This window comes from Zymoseptoria tritici, chromosome 2, assembly GCF_000219625.1.
Source record: "Zymoseptoria tritici IPO323 chromosome 2, whole genome shotgun sequence".
NCBI lineage: Eukaryota > Fungi > Ascomycota > Dothideomycetes > Mycosphaerellales > Mycosphaerellaceae > Zymoseptoria > Zymoseptoria tritici.
Genome location: NC_018217.1, coordinates 888012 through 903995, shown reverse-complemented (window position 1 = coordinate 903995; position 15984 = coordinate 888012). Strand labels below are relative to the sequence as shown.

General features: G+C 54.9%; 3 protein-coding genes across 3 annotated transcripts; 1 reads left to right on the top strand and 2 right to left on the bottom strand.

Annotated features, from left to right (window-relative positions):
• Positions 1–685: 685 nt before the first annotated feature.
• On the bottom strand, positions 686–4703 carry MYCGRDRAFT_107918 (uncharacterized protein; the record flags this gene model as incomplete). Its single annotated transcript, XM_003854769.1, has 4 exons — positions 686–1256; positions 1375–1487; positions 1992–3140; positions 3201–4703. 4 exons carry the CDS (start codon positions 4306–4308, stop codon positions 933–935), a joined length of 2694 nt encoding a protein of 897 aa, XP_003854817.1.
• Positions 4704–6650: 1947 nt separating this feature from the next.
• Positions 6651–7424, bottom strand: MgRho2 (rho2 like protein; the record flags this gene model as incomplete). Its single annotated transcript, XM_003854768.1, has 4 exons — positions 6651–6939; positions 7000–7199; positions 7252–7330; positions 7393–7424. 4 exons carry the CDS (start codon positions 7422–7424, stop codon positions 6651–6653), a joined length of 600 nt encoding a protein of 199 aa, XP_003854816.1.
• Positions 7425–12986: 5562 nt separating this feature from the next.
• On the top strand, positions 12987–13919 carry MYCGRDRAFT_16302 (uncharacterized protein; the record flags this gene model as incomplete). Its single annotated transcript, XM_003855659.1, has 1 exon — positions 12987–13919. A coding segment is annotated over one exon (933 nt), but the record flags the coding sequence as incomplete, so codon positions are not given.
• Positions 13920–15984: the final 2065 nt, after the last annotated feature.

The following is a 15984-nucleotide window of genomic DNA, read 5'->3' as shown; positions in this document are numbered from 1 at the left end:
GGAGCGGACTGGCAGGGCCAGCAAGCGATACGACGACCAATCGTCCCATTTCACGATCTCGAGCGAGGGACTCAACGCTGTAGAAACTTCCGAAGAGCTCTGCGACAGCATTCGGTGGCAGTTTCGGCAGGTAGTGGACGGTTGCGGCCGTATGTCAGAGCAAAAGGCGACAAAGCTCAATGATGCATCGGCACGCGCCACGGCAACCGCGTGGGAGAATCAGTCCGGTGCTTTCTGCCTGGTTCGTGCTCGATGGTCCACGAGCGCGTCGAGCATGGTCGGCACGCAGCTGAATGACCACGTGTTTGAGGAAGCCATGAGGCACAACTTCGAATTGCTGATGACAGGGCTAGGGGTCGATAGGTCACTCTGCTGTGGACCTACACTGGGATAATGCTATCGGAACTGACAGCCCACCGTGCAAGGTATCCTCTGGCCAGCGAGATTCCCGAGCAGGGCTCGCAGGAGAGAATCGGTGGCACGGGCGGAAGAAGAAAGGCGTCCAGGCTCCTCGCGTACTATCTCCACAAATCCGGAAACTGCATCTGAAGGAAGAGACGACGAGGACATTGAACAGCTCGAAATGCCGGCCCGATATCAACAGGTTCGGACTGCAGTTGCGATGCTGGACCAAAAGGTAACGGACTGGGTCCAACATCGGGATATAGTAGCGAGACGTGGCGTAGTGAGCAGTACCGAAGCGCGCGAACAATACGGGAAACCGTCGAAGAGATAAAAAGTCGGAAAGTCACAGTTGAAGACTCGTTTGGAGGAGGAAACACCCCGAGATCCCAGGCACAGAAGCAGATGCCTTGATCCGGCTGGCAGTGAGCGTCGCAGCTCCAGGAAATCGTTCATGGTGTCCTTTATGCGCGCTCTCCGGCGAGAAGGTCCAAGGCCGTGGATGAGATCGTGCATCCTTCGCGAGCCGATCAGCTCCGGAAACGGATGCAGTGAATCCGTCGACCGTGCTCTTGCGCTACATTGGCCAGCAACGACATTGTCACAATTTCAAACCAGCGCCAGTCGCCGTCTGTCGCAGCCCGATTGCAACACTTCACATCGCCACCTGTATTTCGCAGTGCAAGCCTCGCAATTCCAATCTGGCAATCAACACCTTGCGATTCCGGCCTCGCAATTCCGGCCTCGCAATCAAGGAACCGCAAACCAGGACCTGATCTTCTTGTTCCCGACAGTCCGTTCCGGGAGGTTTCGAGCTGCAAGAGACACAGCTGACCGCTCGCTCCTCTTCGCACCTGAAGAGGCCCAAGTTCTGGCTTACCATTAGGACTTGCCCGCCTCGCCGCGGTGCAGAAGTGGACATTGAGCCACATCAGTAAGAACAACCCGTCCCATCTCGGGTTAAGTGCACACCTCATTCGCTCGGTCGGACCCTCTTACATCTTCCGCACGGAAGAGCTCTGCGACATTCCATACTCGTTTCAGAAGTCCACGACTCGTTGTGCGATCGGCATAGGGATCCGGTACTGAAGCAGCCACATCCTGCTTTTTCTTTGAGAAGAGGGGAGCCAAGGAAACATTCGAACTGGCCGGACAGCAACGTCGGGTGAGGCCGAGCCTGTCCAACAGCAGGGTCATTTTGGAATGCATCCCTCGATCGTGCTCATCCGCCTGCCAAGGCAAACCCGAACGACGCCTCCATGTCCCGCCAGTGTCAAAGCGAACCACGACGGGCGTGACGGCTTCATTTGAACTTTTGCATTGTACATTTCCGCATCTCATAGCTTACAAAACTTTCCGATCTCATGACCAGAGAAAACGAATTGGGTCAAAGGGGTATCGTGCAACTCCTCCTCATTCCCACCTCTCAGTTCACATCGCATCCGCATGAAAGATCGCATCCGCATCAAAGACCAGCGATTGAACCCCATCGCATCCTAAGAAACCCCCCCTGCGTTCCATACTCCACAATTCCAAGAAACTCCCGCAAAGAGTCCTACCCGCCCAGGATCGGTTCGAAGCTCACTAACCCACGAACCGCTCCAGCGCCAGAGTCTGACTCAAACTATTTCCCCGACTCCTTCCCCCACCCATACCCTTCAGACTTCCCTTCCTCGCCAATGGACTTGCCATCGCGCCTTTCCTCACGCCAGCAGCAAGCACAGCACCCAGGTCCGCACTCGCTCTCTTTTTCCGAGCCGGCGTCATAGGCGCCATAGCCGCGTTCTTTCTGCCTTTCTGCAGCGCATTCGCCTGACTCGTCATGGCTCTCTTCGTAGGATTCGCGGCTAGACTTGAGACCACACGCGCGTGGTGTTGGTTGTTGCGGAAGGAGGATACGAGACCGCGCTGTTGGTCGAAGTGGTCGAGCAAGAGTCCAGAGTCAAAATTCGCGTTGCCACCGGTGGAGGTCGAGAAAGAGCTTTGAGGGGAAAGGAGGTTTGCGGTGGACGGGCGGGAGAGGGTGTGTGATTCCGTGTCGGCGTCTGTTTCGTCGAGTTCAGTATCGTCAACGTCGACTTCGGTATCGGAGGGCGGGTCGGAAGAGTCGTCTAACTGGACGAAGTCATCAAGGTTGAGGGAGGAGGAATCGTTGTCAGTGACCTCCGTGTCGGAGGGTGGAGCAGAAGCGTATGTGCCGCGGACCGCACGGTCGATGGAGGGCTTGAGCAGATCTTCGGCAATGCCGGACTGGTCGTTGCTTCGAAGGAAGTCGAGGTTGCCGTCGAACATTGTACCAAGGGTGGACTTGGCGGTGAAGGGTTTTTGAGGAATAGATGCTGTACGAGGGGTTGTTCGAGTCCACGAGACTGAAGCCCCAGGAGAACCGTCACGAGACCCCATTGCTCGACGAGCGCGGTCCCAGTAGGCGCGTTCAGCTTCTGGTGGCCGAGTGGGACAGACGAGCTTAACGCCGGAACCCTTAGTGGTGGCAGAGACCGAGGCGACGGAAGGGTCGTGAACAAACGTGCCAGATTTGGGACGTTTGTCGGATCTAGTAGCGGAGGAGGCGAACCGACCAGAGGCGGGGCGGCGAGTCGATTTCGTGGCGGATCCTTTTCGAGGTGTGGGCGTGGAAGGTGCTTGGTCGGTCCTGGGGACGCGGCCGCTGGCTTTCTGGATGGCAATCAATCGAGCAGCTTGATCGTCGGGAGTGTCCTCATCGGTGGTGTCTCCATCTTCGGCTTGGTCGTGTCAGCGAACAGGTCTGTGGATATAATGTGGAATATAACTCATACAATCATCACTGGAAGACTCCTCCGAGTCGCTCTGTCGGTCGATCTCGAAAGCAGCCTTCTCGTACTCATCCTCAAAGTCAAAGTCGTACAAAGACTCGGTCTCCATCTGGTCCATCTCAACATCGCCATCCATGTTCAACATGACCATGTTCGATCTTCCGATGGGAGTGTCAGCGCTGTCGAGCAGATCTGGATATGCCTCCCGTGGGTCAATATCTTCGCTGCTCAGGCTTGATGTGCGAGATCGAGCAGATGTGGTCTCCTCGAAGCGAACCTTCTTTGCGGTGTGGGTCGAGATGATACTGGACTCCCGACTCCTACTATGCATAAGCAACGAGTCGGGGTGGACATCGGGAATGCGCCATGAAGCAAGGTCGCTATCGAATTGCCCTTCGGCATCCTCGATGAGCTCTTGATACAGCGAGTCGTGAGAGTTCAGACCTCCGAATGGATCCTGCGAAAAGTCCAGACCAAAGTCCAATTCTCCATCCATGCTGGTTTCACTCTGCATGGATGTTCTCCTGGAGAGACCGGAGTCCTCCTCAATGTTCATGCCGTTCATCTCACTTGCCATGGCTCTCGCCGCACGTGGCTTCTCTGTGCTCTCGAACTCTTCAATTAGATCACGCTCTGCCTTTCTCAAGACAGTGTTCTCGTCCACGTCGGGCTCGGAATCGTCACTATCGCTCATGTCGTCCACGGCTCCGTAATCCTCTTCATCGCTGTCATTCGCAGACGCACGCTCAGCGCCGGCGACAGCCTGATCGTCGTCAAACATATCGACATCATCCGACATTGGCCCTGCCAGACGTCCATTGGCATTGCTTCCAATGCGTGGTCCACCTGACAGGGCAAAGACATCCGCATCATCGCCGTCTTCTTCGTCTTCTTCGTCGCTGCCGCTGAGATCTCCTTCGTCGTCGCCGTCGCTGTCATCTGAAATTGCATCTCCTGTACGTGTGCCATTGGCCATCTTTTTGATGCTGCTCTTCAAAGGCTTCTTGTTCTTAGTGTGTCCGGATTTCGGGACACCCTGTTTTGAGATCTTCGGCTCCTGTAGGACCTGCATGCTACCGCGAGGGTTCGAGCCGGAAACGTGGCTCGCCATTGGATCGAATTTGTTGTTGTGAAAAGTTTTGTCGAATAGGACCGGGTCGTATAACGGGCGTAGAGAGGTGCAAAGAGCACTTCTTCAGTCCGGTATATCCTTCGCGCGAGTCGCCCTCGGGCAACGAGCTGTGGTGTGTAATATGAATGGAGACCTGTCTTCCGATAGATCAGGTCGAGACTTCGTCGGTCCGTCTGGGGTGCAAACGGATGTCAATTGCCGATGTATCGCAGGCGTCGGCAGCGATATTGTGGTACGAGCACTTCTTCAGTGATCGCAGGATCGGGTGATTCGTCGTTCGAGATATGGATGTGAAAGTTCTGAGCGAAAGGACCGGACTGGAGACAGGACCTCAAAGGCCGAGTCTCCAGCGGTAGATTTAGCACTCAGCGACAGCCTGCGGCATCTTGGACGAAGTGTAGTATAGGTGTATGTTGTGATTAATCCGTGGAGGGATAGTGGCGCTTCGTTGCTGTGAGTTGGTGGTGGTGGTTGATTGAAAGAAGAAGAGAGGGAGTCGAGAGGGAGCGGAAGTGAGCGAGAGGGAATCTGCAATTAGAGTTTACGCCATGCGGGAACGACCCTGAGCATGGGTGTTTAGGAAGGTGCGGTCGAGGGCTGGACATTGCTCTTTTCCCCATCTTCTCCGTTTCATGTGATTTACCGAAAGATGGCATTTGGACATTGTACACATGCATCTCGCTTGCCCAATGCTATTCTCGATCCGTGCTTGTTCTTCGCCATACGAAGCCGCATCGTCTGATCTCACCGATATCTCGATGCTGACCATGGATAATTTTTCCGACCCAAAAGTCGGGCTCAAAATCTGACGGCTCCCTTTTCACACACAGCTCGACCAATCGAAGTGCTCGCGTGATGTCAACTGCAAGGCCGGCAGTCTGGCCCGCTAGCCGCAAAGCAAGGATCAAGATCGAATGTCAGTCTTTTCACTCATATCGTGCATATGCGACGTGTATACTGGCGTGATGAGTCACATACAACCACATCTCGTTGCTCTTTGGTCTCCAGCGAGAGACGGGACGACTACAGCGCACTCGTCCGTTCAGGCGACGTCGAAAGGTGAAGGAAAGAACAGGCGACTGATGGACGTGCATCAGTCTTCGTCACTTTCTACCGAACATCACCTTGCAAAAGACCCGCGAAAGACCCCACTTGAAGCCAGCGGAAAGACCAGTCAAAAGGGCTCTCCTGAACCGGGCAACAGTCCGACAACTCGCCATCGTCCGATACGACCTGCTCACATTGAAAGTAGCAAAGCCGCCTTGACAAAGGTGTTTCATCTCTACAGTCTCTCCGCCGACTCTGCCCGACCTGTTCATACAATCCCTCCATTGTCTCTGCGACAATCCCGTCGTCCCCCAAACACCCCACAACCTTTACTCTGAGTCATGTCCTCCTTTCTGAACATCTTGAACGTGAGCGCGCACACCTCGATCCATGCTCAGTCTTCAACACCTTACGGTGCGCGAGAACCTCCATTCCACGCGACAAGATTCTTTATCGTCTGCAATTTCCCAATCGCAGATCTGAAGCGAAGACAGCAATGACCGCATTTTCTCCTCAGCCCCAGAAGAAGTTGCATTACCGGTAAAAGCCTATTCCACTAGCTGCCGGGCGGTAGGAGGTATTCTCGCCTGGAACACATCCGGGCTGTCTGGTTGGTTTCACATCTCGTCTGCCATCCCTAGTCTCGACCACAGTGGGTCTCAATATTCAGTGAAAAGATCGACACCCCCGAAAACCTCACCTGGTCTATGACATCTCTGGTGTGTGTCCGTTTTCTACGGCAGAAGCTGGAGTACGAGGCGTCTGACTTTCAACTGTTAGCTCGGTGCAGTTTTCGTAGCGATCCGACTGCTCGTTGTTGCGTTATGTCGATGCCGAATCCTGGGTTTCCGCGCGGTCGCTAGCGCGGTTTTCACTGAATATTGAGACCTACTGTGGACGATCGCTCTGTTCTCCTCTCCTGCTCTCAAGAATCACACTGCAAGCTTCTGAGGGCTCAGGTCCCGTGGTGCAGATTAAGAGTCAAGAGGGACAACAGAGCTGTCCAATTTCCAATTTCGCAGTGTGTGTGATAGCACTATTCGCGAACAAGCAGTGCGCAGCGTCGGGATGTCAAACCTGGGCTCAGTCCTTCAGATCAGCTTGTAAATATCGTTTCGCTTTTTCGTATGTGCAGCATTAGCAGGTCTTCATCAAAACGACAGCAAGAACTCCCGCTTTCCAGTAACGACTCCTCTTAGCATCCAAACAACGAACAGACCCGCTACTTTTGCCTCCCATCCAATCTTTACCCTCCCCACTTCCTAATCCCTCCCTCACAAAATAACACAACATCCCCTCCCCTGACTCCTCTCCCCACTCAACAAACTCTGCCTCGTCGCCGCCTCAAACACATCATCGACCCCCTCGCCTGTCAAACTCGAACACTCCAAATACTTTTTCGCTCCGATTCGTTTACGCACTTCCTCGCCCTCTTCGAATTGGAGGAATTTCTCGGACCGTTTTCGCATTTCTTCCTGCGCGACTGGGTCGTCGCGGAGGTCCTTCTTTAGGCCGACGAGAATTATGGGTACATTGGGGCAGCGATCGAGGACTTCGGGGTGCCTGGGGAGAGTATCCATCAGTATGATATGCGAGAGAAAGAAAGGGGGTGATGGGTCTTACCATTTTGTGGTGATGTTCTGCAATGAGTCGGGTGATGAGACCGAGAATGCGATGAGGATGACATGTGCTTGACTGTAAGCCAGCGGCCGTAGTCGTTCGTAGTCTTCTTGGCCAGCGGTATCCCAAAGGGCGAGTTGAACGGATTTGCCGTCGACTCTGCAGTCGGTTACATAGTTTTCGAAAACGGTCGGGACGTATCTCTGGGTGGGGAGTCAGTCGCTGGTGGTGGGAGCGAACGGGAGGAGGACTTACAGTGGGAAAGTAACCCAGTGTGAAGACAGAGAGGAGAGAGGTTTTGCCGCAAGCGCCGTCGCCGATAATAACAAGCTTTCTGAGAGCAGAAGTCAGTCTCGAGTCGTTCTTGTTGTCCTGCAAGGTTCGTGTTGGCCATACCTTCGCATTACTTGCTGATCTGACTGTGCCATTGTGTCTGTCTTTCGCCGCGCGTCCTCTTGTTGGTGATCTCACTCCACGCCAGAGTTGGTCTGTTTCGTTCGCAAGTGTCTCTGGTCAAATGTTCTCCAGCTCGATGTTGCGATGCTCCGTCTACCCTTCTCTTGCTCCCAATCAATCGCGACTCGTCCCACTTAGTAGAATGGTCGGTGAGCGCTCAGCTGAGGCAGTTTGGTGGAGGCAGAGATCCGTGGTGAATTTTCGTAGGGTGGCCGGGTCCTGACTTTTGTTGTCTCGCAGTGAGTGTGAAATTGAAGTGGATCGCAGTTCTGCGGGAAAGTGATTCGCCGTCGAATATGTTGTTTCCAAAAGTTGGTGAAGTCCGCGGAAGCTGGCGCAAGCTGTGAGGACTCGGATGGACGGCTGGAAGGTGCGTAGAGCGGTGTCTGTCGTGATATGGAAGATGTAGAAATCTTTGAGTGTCCTAATGAGCTATTGGAAGCGACTCGAAGTATTCCAGAAGATGAAGTTGTTTGATCAATACCTATGTTATAGCAATGTTGAGAACGTGGCTGAGCGGTGCCCTTGTCAATTGTACCATCAATAAGTTGGGCGGCGGACGGGAGTGCCCGTCAATCTGTGGCCGATTATGAGACAACGGACGACAAGTCCCACCACCGTAATGACACACGAATCCTCACTGCGCTGCAACAATCCCTCCCCTGCGCATGTGAGACCACGACCTCGACTCCGACATACACGAACTCCGACCTACCCACTCCGGCGGACACATTCACCACCACCGGAATTGCGCGCGGAAGAGAGAGTTACACGAGGTACGCAGCCCTACGAACACGCACTCGCTTCTCAATCTCTGGAGAGGGGCCGGACAAACGAAGGACACGCTGCGCAATTGCTGTTCATTCTCCTGCTCGCCTCGACCGTCAACAAACCTTCTATCACCGACGGAGGACAGTCCGACATAAGCTCGCAACTAACCCTTGACCGCTGCAGGTGCTCTCCCCCGCCGATCCGATCACTCCCACCTCACCTCGACCCGACATGTCCGCGAACACAACCTCGAAAATGCCTCCTGCTATGCAAGCTCAAAACGGCGTCATCACCGCTCCTCCGAAAGGCGTAGTGGGTGGGAATCGCAAGAAGCAGAAGAGACGGGCCAAGCAAGCCGCCAAGGTCGCTACTCAAGGGCCGACGACGTCGCATGATGGAGGACAAGCTGCAGACGGAGCTTACGACGACGATCAACTGGGATATCCCGAAGACGACGAATATTCAGACGATCCTCAGTACGACGAAGACGAGCGCTACGCAGAGCACCCCACACAGAATGGTCACATTCCTCAACACCACCTGCCTCCGCCCGATCGCCGTCCGAAGAACAGTAGGAAGAAGAAGCAGGCATCTCAGGGACATCTCCATCGCGGTGGATACGACTCCAGTATGCTCCCTCCCATGCCACATGCTCCACCTCCGAGGTCGCGTGCTTTGCGACCAGGCCAGAGTCAGCATTCGGGAAACCACCTGCACCCGAACATCTGGAACACCAGCTCGCAACAGGAGCGACAGAACATCAAGGACTTCTGGCTGAGTCTGAGCGAGGATGAGAGAAAGGCATTGTTGAAGATTGAGAAGGAGGCGGTGCTTAAGAAGATGAAGCAGCAGCAGAAGCATTCTTGTTCGTGCACCGTTTGTGGGCGAAAACGCACGGCCATTGAGGAGGAGCTGGAAGTGCTGTACGAGGGATATTATGAAGAGCTCGAGCAGTATGCACATCATGATCAACCGCCTCTGCCTAACGCAGATGGCATGATGCCGGATCCACTCCAGCATCGTCGACCGCACCCGCTCCAGACGCCTCCTCCGACGATGCAGTACCGCAAGACGAGTCACCTCCACGAACACCTGGACGAAGAGGAGGAGTATAGCGATGAGGGCGAGGAGGAGTATTCTGACGAAGAGGAAGAAGATGACGAGGAGTATTCCGACGAGGAGCAGGATCCCGAGCCGGAGCCACCGCGAGCCCATCAAGGCGTGCCGGACTTCTTCAACTTTGGCTCGCACTTGACTGTCAAAGGTATCTTGACACCGTGGGTTGAGAAGCTAAAAATGGGGCTAAACGGTAACGCAGACAACCTCCTCACCGTGGCTGACGACCTGTTGAAGAACGATGGCCGCAAGTTCATCGAAATGATGGAGCAGCTGGCGGAGCGACGAATGCAACGCGAGAGTCGGTCTCAGTATGAAGCGGAACACAACGCCTACCCTCCCGACGATCCTTCATATGGTCACGGAGACCCGCTCGCGGAAGGTGATGAGTTCGACGACGACGAAGGTTCATATGACAGTCAAGAGGAATACGACGATGACATGGACGAGGAGGACGAGATGGTGGGTGACATTGAACTGGCAAGCCTTCAACCAAATCAAACTGATCATTTACAGGCTGAGCTAACCGAGGAACAACGAATGCAGGAGGGTCGCCGGATGTTTCAAATCTTTGCGGCGCGTATGTTCGAACAGCGGGTGTTGCAGGCATATCGAGAGAAAGTCGCGGCCGAACGTCAGAGGAAGCTCTTGGAGGAACTCGAGGACGAGGACAAGCAGCATGCTCAGCGAGAGGCGAAGCGGCAGAGGGATGCGCAGAAGAAGAAGGACAAGAAGAAGCAGCAGCAGCAGGCGAAAGCGGAGGAGAAGGCGAAGCGTGATGCTGAAAAGGCTGCGGAGGAGGCGCGGCTGAAAGAGGCAGAGGAGAAGAAGCTGGAGGAGCAGCGAAGGAGGAAGGAGGAGCAGCGGAGGAAGCGAGAAGAGGAGAAGAAGAAGCAGGAGGAGGAAAAGGCGAAGAAGGAGGCCGAGAAATTACGGCGGCAGCAGGAAGAACAACAGCGGAGGGAAGAGATGGAGCGCAAGGCACGTGAGGCAAAGGCTGCCGAGAAGGCGAAGAAAGAGGAGGCGAAGAGGAAGGAGCGCGAGGAGAGAGAAGCTCGTGAGAAGGAGGCCCGCGAGCACAAGGCTCATATCGAGAAGGAGAGGAAGGATCATGAGGCCAAATTGAGAGCCCAAGCGGCTGCAAAAGATCGAGAGAAGCAGAACCAGCCGACTCACGCGAATCCTCCGCAAATCACGAAGCGGCCGTCACAAGCTGGAATGGTGGCCGTTCCCGGAGTTCACTCGAAGAATGCTCAATCTGGCGTCTCCTCACCGCATCCTACCGTCGCGAAGCCCGTTGTGCCGAAGCCGATTCAGCCTTCGAAACAGCGTCAAGCATCACAGCAAGGCTCACTTGCTTCATCGCCAAAGGGACCGCAATCACAGCAGTCGAGTGCTCCAAGCAAGTCGTCTTCACCTGCAAGTTCTGGCCCGAAGCAGAACCCCATTCAGCCGAAGACGATCATGCAGAAGAGCAGCCATCCGTCTGGCCAGTTCTCACAACCGCCAATGCCGACATCGTCACCGCTACCGCCGCATCATCCACTACAGCCACCTCCAGGGATGCCACATATGCAGCAGCAACATCCTGGCGGATTCCCTGGAATGGGACCGATGGGCTTCCCAGGCTTCGGAGGACCTCAAGGACCGGCAATGCCAAACCTGAGCCATCGCGGACCGATGCAAATGTTTCCTCAGCAAGGACCTCACATGGGAATGCCGAATCGAATGCCTTTCGGACCTGGTATGAACGGGATCGGACCACCAGGAATGATGATGCAGCCAAATCAACGAATATTTCCATTCGATGGACCTGGCTCACAGCCACCACCAGGATTTGGCCACACACCTCATCCGGCTCTACCACAGCAGACATCACCAATTGGACCGCCTCAAGCCGCGCCTGGAGGTGAGCAGCGAAGTAGCACAGCAGGCCACTCCCGCCAGCCTTCTCTCGACAAAGAGCGCTTCGAGTCTACGGCGAATCAGCCCATCTCTCGCCCAGCGCCGATCAAGCGTCCTGGATCCGACAAGCCTCCAGGCGCCGACCGATCAGGCCCCACTCCTGATGTCGACGACCTTTCGAAACACCTCGGCTCCTCCGCCCTCCTCGATGACACTGACGAACCCATGCCGCCAAATCTCGCCGATGTCCGACGACACTCCAGCATCGCCCCGGGCGCAGGCGCTCGCAACATCTCCATTCCGTCTTCCACACTTGGTCAGATGGCTGGTGGCTTCGGTAATGCTGTCGTCGGTAACCCGCTCGGACCCGCACCTTTTGCAAACTGGAACGGGCCTGGCATGACGGGTATGCCCTTCGGCCAATCGCCCAACCTCGCCCAGCCGAATTGGGGCTCTCTACCCAACGGTAGCCTCAACAACAATTGGTCCGCCAACAACTCCGCCTTTGGCGTGAACGTCGGAACGTCCACTTTTGGCAATATGAGCGGCCATCCTGGACAGAACATCCACCGTCCTTCCGCAGTGGGTCTCAACCGTCCCCTGACCATCCGCCTCGCCGTCTGCCAAGCGTGTAAACAACTTTCCAACAACACTTCTCGCAACGAATCCTCGACCTCATCCTCGCCGTCGAATGCGAACGACGGTTTTTACGACGTCCACACTCTCCTCCGCCAGATCGAGTCGAATCGCCCAATGCTCGACTCCCCTCCCACCCTCCGTGAGATCGAAGAGATCTGCGAAACGGAAGGCGACCACCAAAACGGCGGCGGCGAGCTGTATGTGCGCCGAACGGGCGAAGACGGTGGATCGAAGGCTTTCAGCGTGAAGTGGGAACCCGATGTCTTGACGCCTGAAGTTGGTGGACGAACTAGTGGAGGTGGAGGACTGGGCGAGATTGGCAGTCCGTTGCCGAGTAAGACTAGTCCTGCTGGGTTCGGATTCGGGGCGCCGGGTAGGGGGAGGGTTGTCACTGGAGGTGGGCCGCAGGGTGTCTTTCAGGGCCTTGGGGCGGTTTGACGAGGGATCAATGCGGTGCTTTGATGGGGTGGCGCTGTTGTGAGGTACCTACCATGTCCAGGGCCTCGTGGTAATGGATAGGAAGTCCAATTTCAGATGTGGCTTCTTCGCCATTCAGCTTCTGCTTTGCTCTCCATGGTTGCTTTGTGATCATCTCGAAGTTTAGAAGTGCTCATAGGAAGAATGGCCGATTGACCTAGCCCCTGATCAAGGTTGTTTGGCGATGCAGTACCGGCCTTATGGAGTGAGGTCGTCTTAGTCAGCAGTTCGTAAATTCACCTCACCTCCAAGTCGGTCTATACCAGAGCTCACCTTCGTCCATTGACATCGAAACGTCTCGTCAGAGAGCAAAGGCTGCGGATTACCACGTATTTGCAAACTGTCGTGTATCGCGAGCGAGAACGCGGCTTTTCCCTCGGCAGCAGCAGGTAGATTGAGCTGGACGAGTGGGTAAGCCCGTCTTTGCACTTTCCCTTCAATTCTCACCTTTCCATTATCTCTTTAACTCGACAATCACTTTGACTGCACGTCACTGACCCTCCATCTCACGACGAAGCCTAGACGGCATCGACCACACCGCCGCCATGGTCACGAAACGCAAATCACCGCCTTCTACCACGTTGAAACGCACCACACGATCCACCACGACAACCACGACGACCCTCCCACCACCCTTCACGCCCGCCTCACCGTCCACAAAACCAGTCACAGATCTGCTCGACCCCTCAAAAATCTACATAACCCACCTCGACCGCCTTCCCATCCCGCAGAAACAAACCATATTCCTCATCCCCATCCTCCTCAACGGCGTCATCGCCCTGCTCCTCCTTTGGCGCCTCTATCACGCCATACCAACCTACTGGATCCTCATCCTCACCCTTCTCGGAAACAAAACCGTCGCGACGGTAGATGTCGTGCATACCACTATGAAGCAGCAGATGTGGGTGCTCGCGAAACGAGTCGGGATTATGGCAGCGGACTATTTGTTGTTTGCGTATATTGGACCTTGGCCGGTGACGTTTTTCGCGGAGCAACCTGCGAATCCGTGTTCGTGGAGGTGGAGGGTGGGCTTTAAAGAAGAGGAGATGGTGGTGAGGGTGAGTCGGGGTTGGGGAGCGGAGGAATTGTTTGCAGGGAAGAAGAAAGGTGGAGAGAGCGCGTTTTGGAAAACGAGAGTGGAGACTGCGGTTGCGAGGGAGATCATGGCGAAGACGGGGTATTTGATGATGGGTGTGGATTGGGATTTGGATTTTGAGGCCATGATATACTTGGAAGCATTGGTGGGAAAGGGCGAGGTGAGGAGTCGGGAGATTGATCAGGTTGTTTGGGGGTTTGTGGAGGGAGTAGGATGGGGTTGTTGGAGGTTTGGAGAGGGCGAAGGTGATACGGAGGAAGAGAGGAGGAGGGAGGTGGTGAGGTTTAAGGATGTGCTGACCGGTATGGGCAAGGAGGGGTTGTTTTGGAAGTGGACGGAGATTGTGGAAGAGGAGAGAGGTGAAGATGGAGAGTTCACGGTGGAGGGCAGGGAGAGGGTGGAGAGCAGGGTGAAGGAGGCCTTTGAGAAGGAGGGCGTGGACTTTGAGGAGGTGAAGAGGAAAGTTGGTGGGAATGGGGCCAAGGAGGGAAGGGTTCCGATGGGATTGGCGGTCTGACTCTACTGAATCGATGGTCCTCGTCTCGCAAGAGATTGACCGGGGACGATGATCCACTGCGATTTTTCATTAACCGCTTCACCTGCCGAACTGATGGATCGTGGCCTGCGAGTGGCGATGGTGATACTCGGTCGGTCGATGGGTTGATGGGAGGACTGTATGGTGGGCATCATTGTTCGGGAAGATGGAAGAGGCTTGACTGGTGAATCAACATTGGCGATGTCTGCAGGTTTTCTCGGACAGAGTGGACGAAGATCGAGGTCCTCTTGGTTATCTGCTTGTTGATACACCTTGTCGACTTTGGGATGGGTGTACTACATGCAGCACCATGTTCTAATGGACTATCAGAAGCTCTTTCATCTATTCACGAAGCCGAGATGTCCCCTTCGTCCACGTCCACACTGGGAACATCAACGGTTTGCGAGCTGGAATTCCCGGAGCCAAGACGCGGCCATCATCCCTATCGCCCCGCTCGACCATGGACGTGCAGAGAGTTTGGAATGCGTCCGATGGATCAATTGTGAGTACCTCCCGCCTCGATTCCTGATCCTGATGCACTCGCTGTTGTTACCTTTCGGGTTCTGCGTCCGTTCTTGCCGTTCAATCTACGCACATTCTTTTCAGTCCACGACGAACAAAATCTTCTTAAAGGTACGAATCGAGGCAGCCGTTGATTGAGCACAACAATATGTGTCGTCAACGGCATAGATCGTTGATGGAGGGTGCAATGTGCTGATACGAGGCAGACAACGATTTTCACACGGTACAGACTGGGATTAACAACGCTTTGCGTGGGAATAAAGCACCGAGATCAAGGTGACCTGCACGTGGATGTAGTGAGTCTTCTCATTGGAGAGCAAGAGCACGTTTCGCGTCTCGTGAACAGTCTCGAGCCTTAGTAGGGGTGCACATGCCGCTAGACAGGGGATCAGATGCCGATTGTCGGTATTCGGCGGAGGCATATGTGACACCTCGACAGCGGAGGTGAACATAAATCCTCTTGCCTTGCCCGCCCAGGCTGAACGTTTATTTCTCTACCCAGCGCACTTTCAAGTTGTTCTTACTTCACCCCAGAACCGATCCCTCGATCAATCCCGTCTTCGCCCGACACCAGGTCCAATCCTGGTCAAACGGATCGACACTCCGCTTCCTGTCAACAGCTTCTCGTCGGTCTTGTGACATAGGTACCTTGGTCGGACCTTGCCTCATACCCATACAAGCTACTTGAGCATCATTGAGATCCTCCCCAGCCATGCAGTGTACGCGTCCAGCTCGTCCCGAAACAAGTCTGCTGTGTTATATTCTGACGATAATAGTCTTCACCTTCGGCCTCCTCGCCATCGCCACCGTGCAGGCTACGCAGCTTGGCCAGACCACGACGTCTAAATTGGAATTGTCGAACCCTCACTCGAGCGAGAACGACCTGTTCAAGCGGGAGTTCAAATGTCCCTGCGGATTCTGCAGGGTCTTTGGGGGGTGCGCTCGATGTTGTTTCCATTGCAATATCTCATGCAATCTCCCAAAGGCGCGGCAGCTCGATCAGACCACGACTTCGAGGAGGGAGCTAGCCAACCGCCATTCGAGCGAGATCGACCCGTTCAAGCAAGCTTCCCAGCCTGTCCAGGATATGATCGCCAGGCGAGAGGCGTGAGAGCATGATCCGGCTAAGACCAGCTTGTTCGGGCGCGAAGAATGAAAATTTTGAGAAATCTGTCAGCGTAATTCCGTGGGGCAGTGCGGCGGAATGTGCGGTTGTTGTTCGCGCGACCCTTGAATGCTGTGGTCGGCCATACATATCCTCTTCTCATTCTCGTTCATCTTTCACGCTGATGCCCATCTCGCACAACTAGGCACCAAGTGTCTTCCCGCAGATCAACTCTTCCCTCACTGTCCGCATGGTCTTGCTTGAGCAGATCGCTCATGTCGAGACCATCGCAAATTTCTCTGAGCTGTCGAAACGTACTTCCAGTCTTAGGAAGTCCGAAGGAGCAGGTCCCACATCTCATAAGTC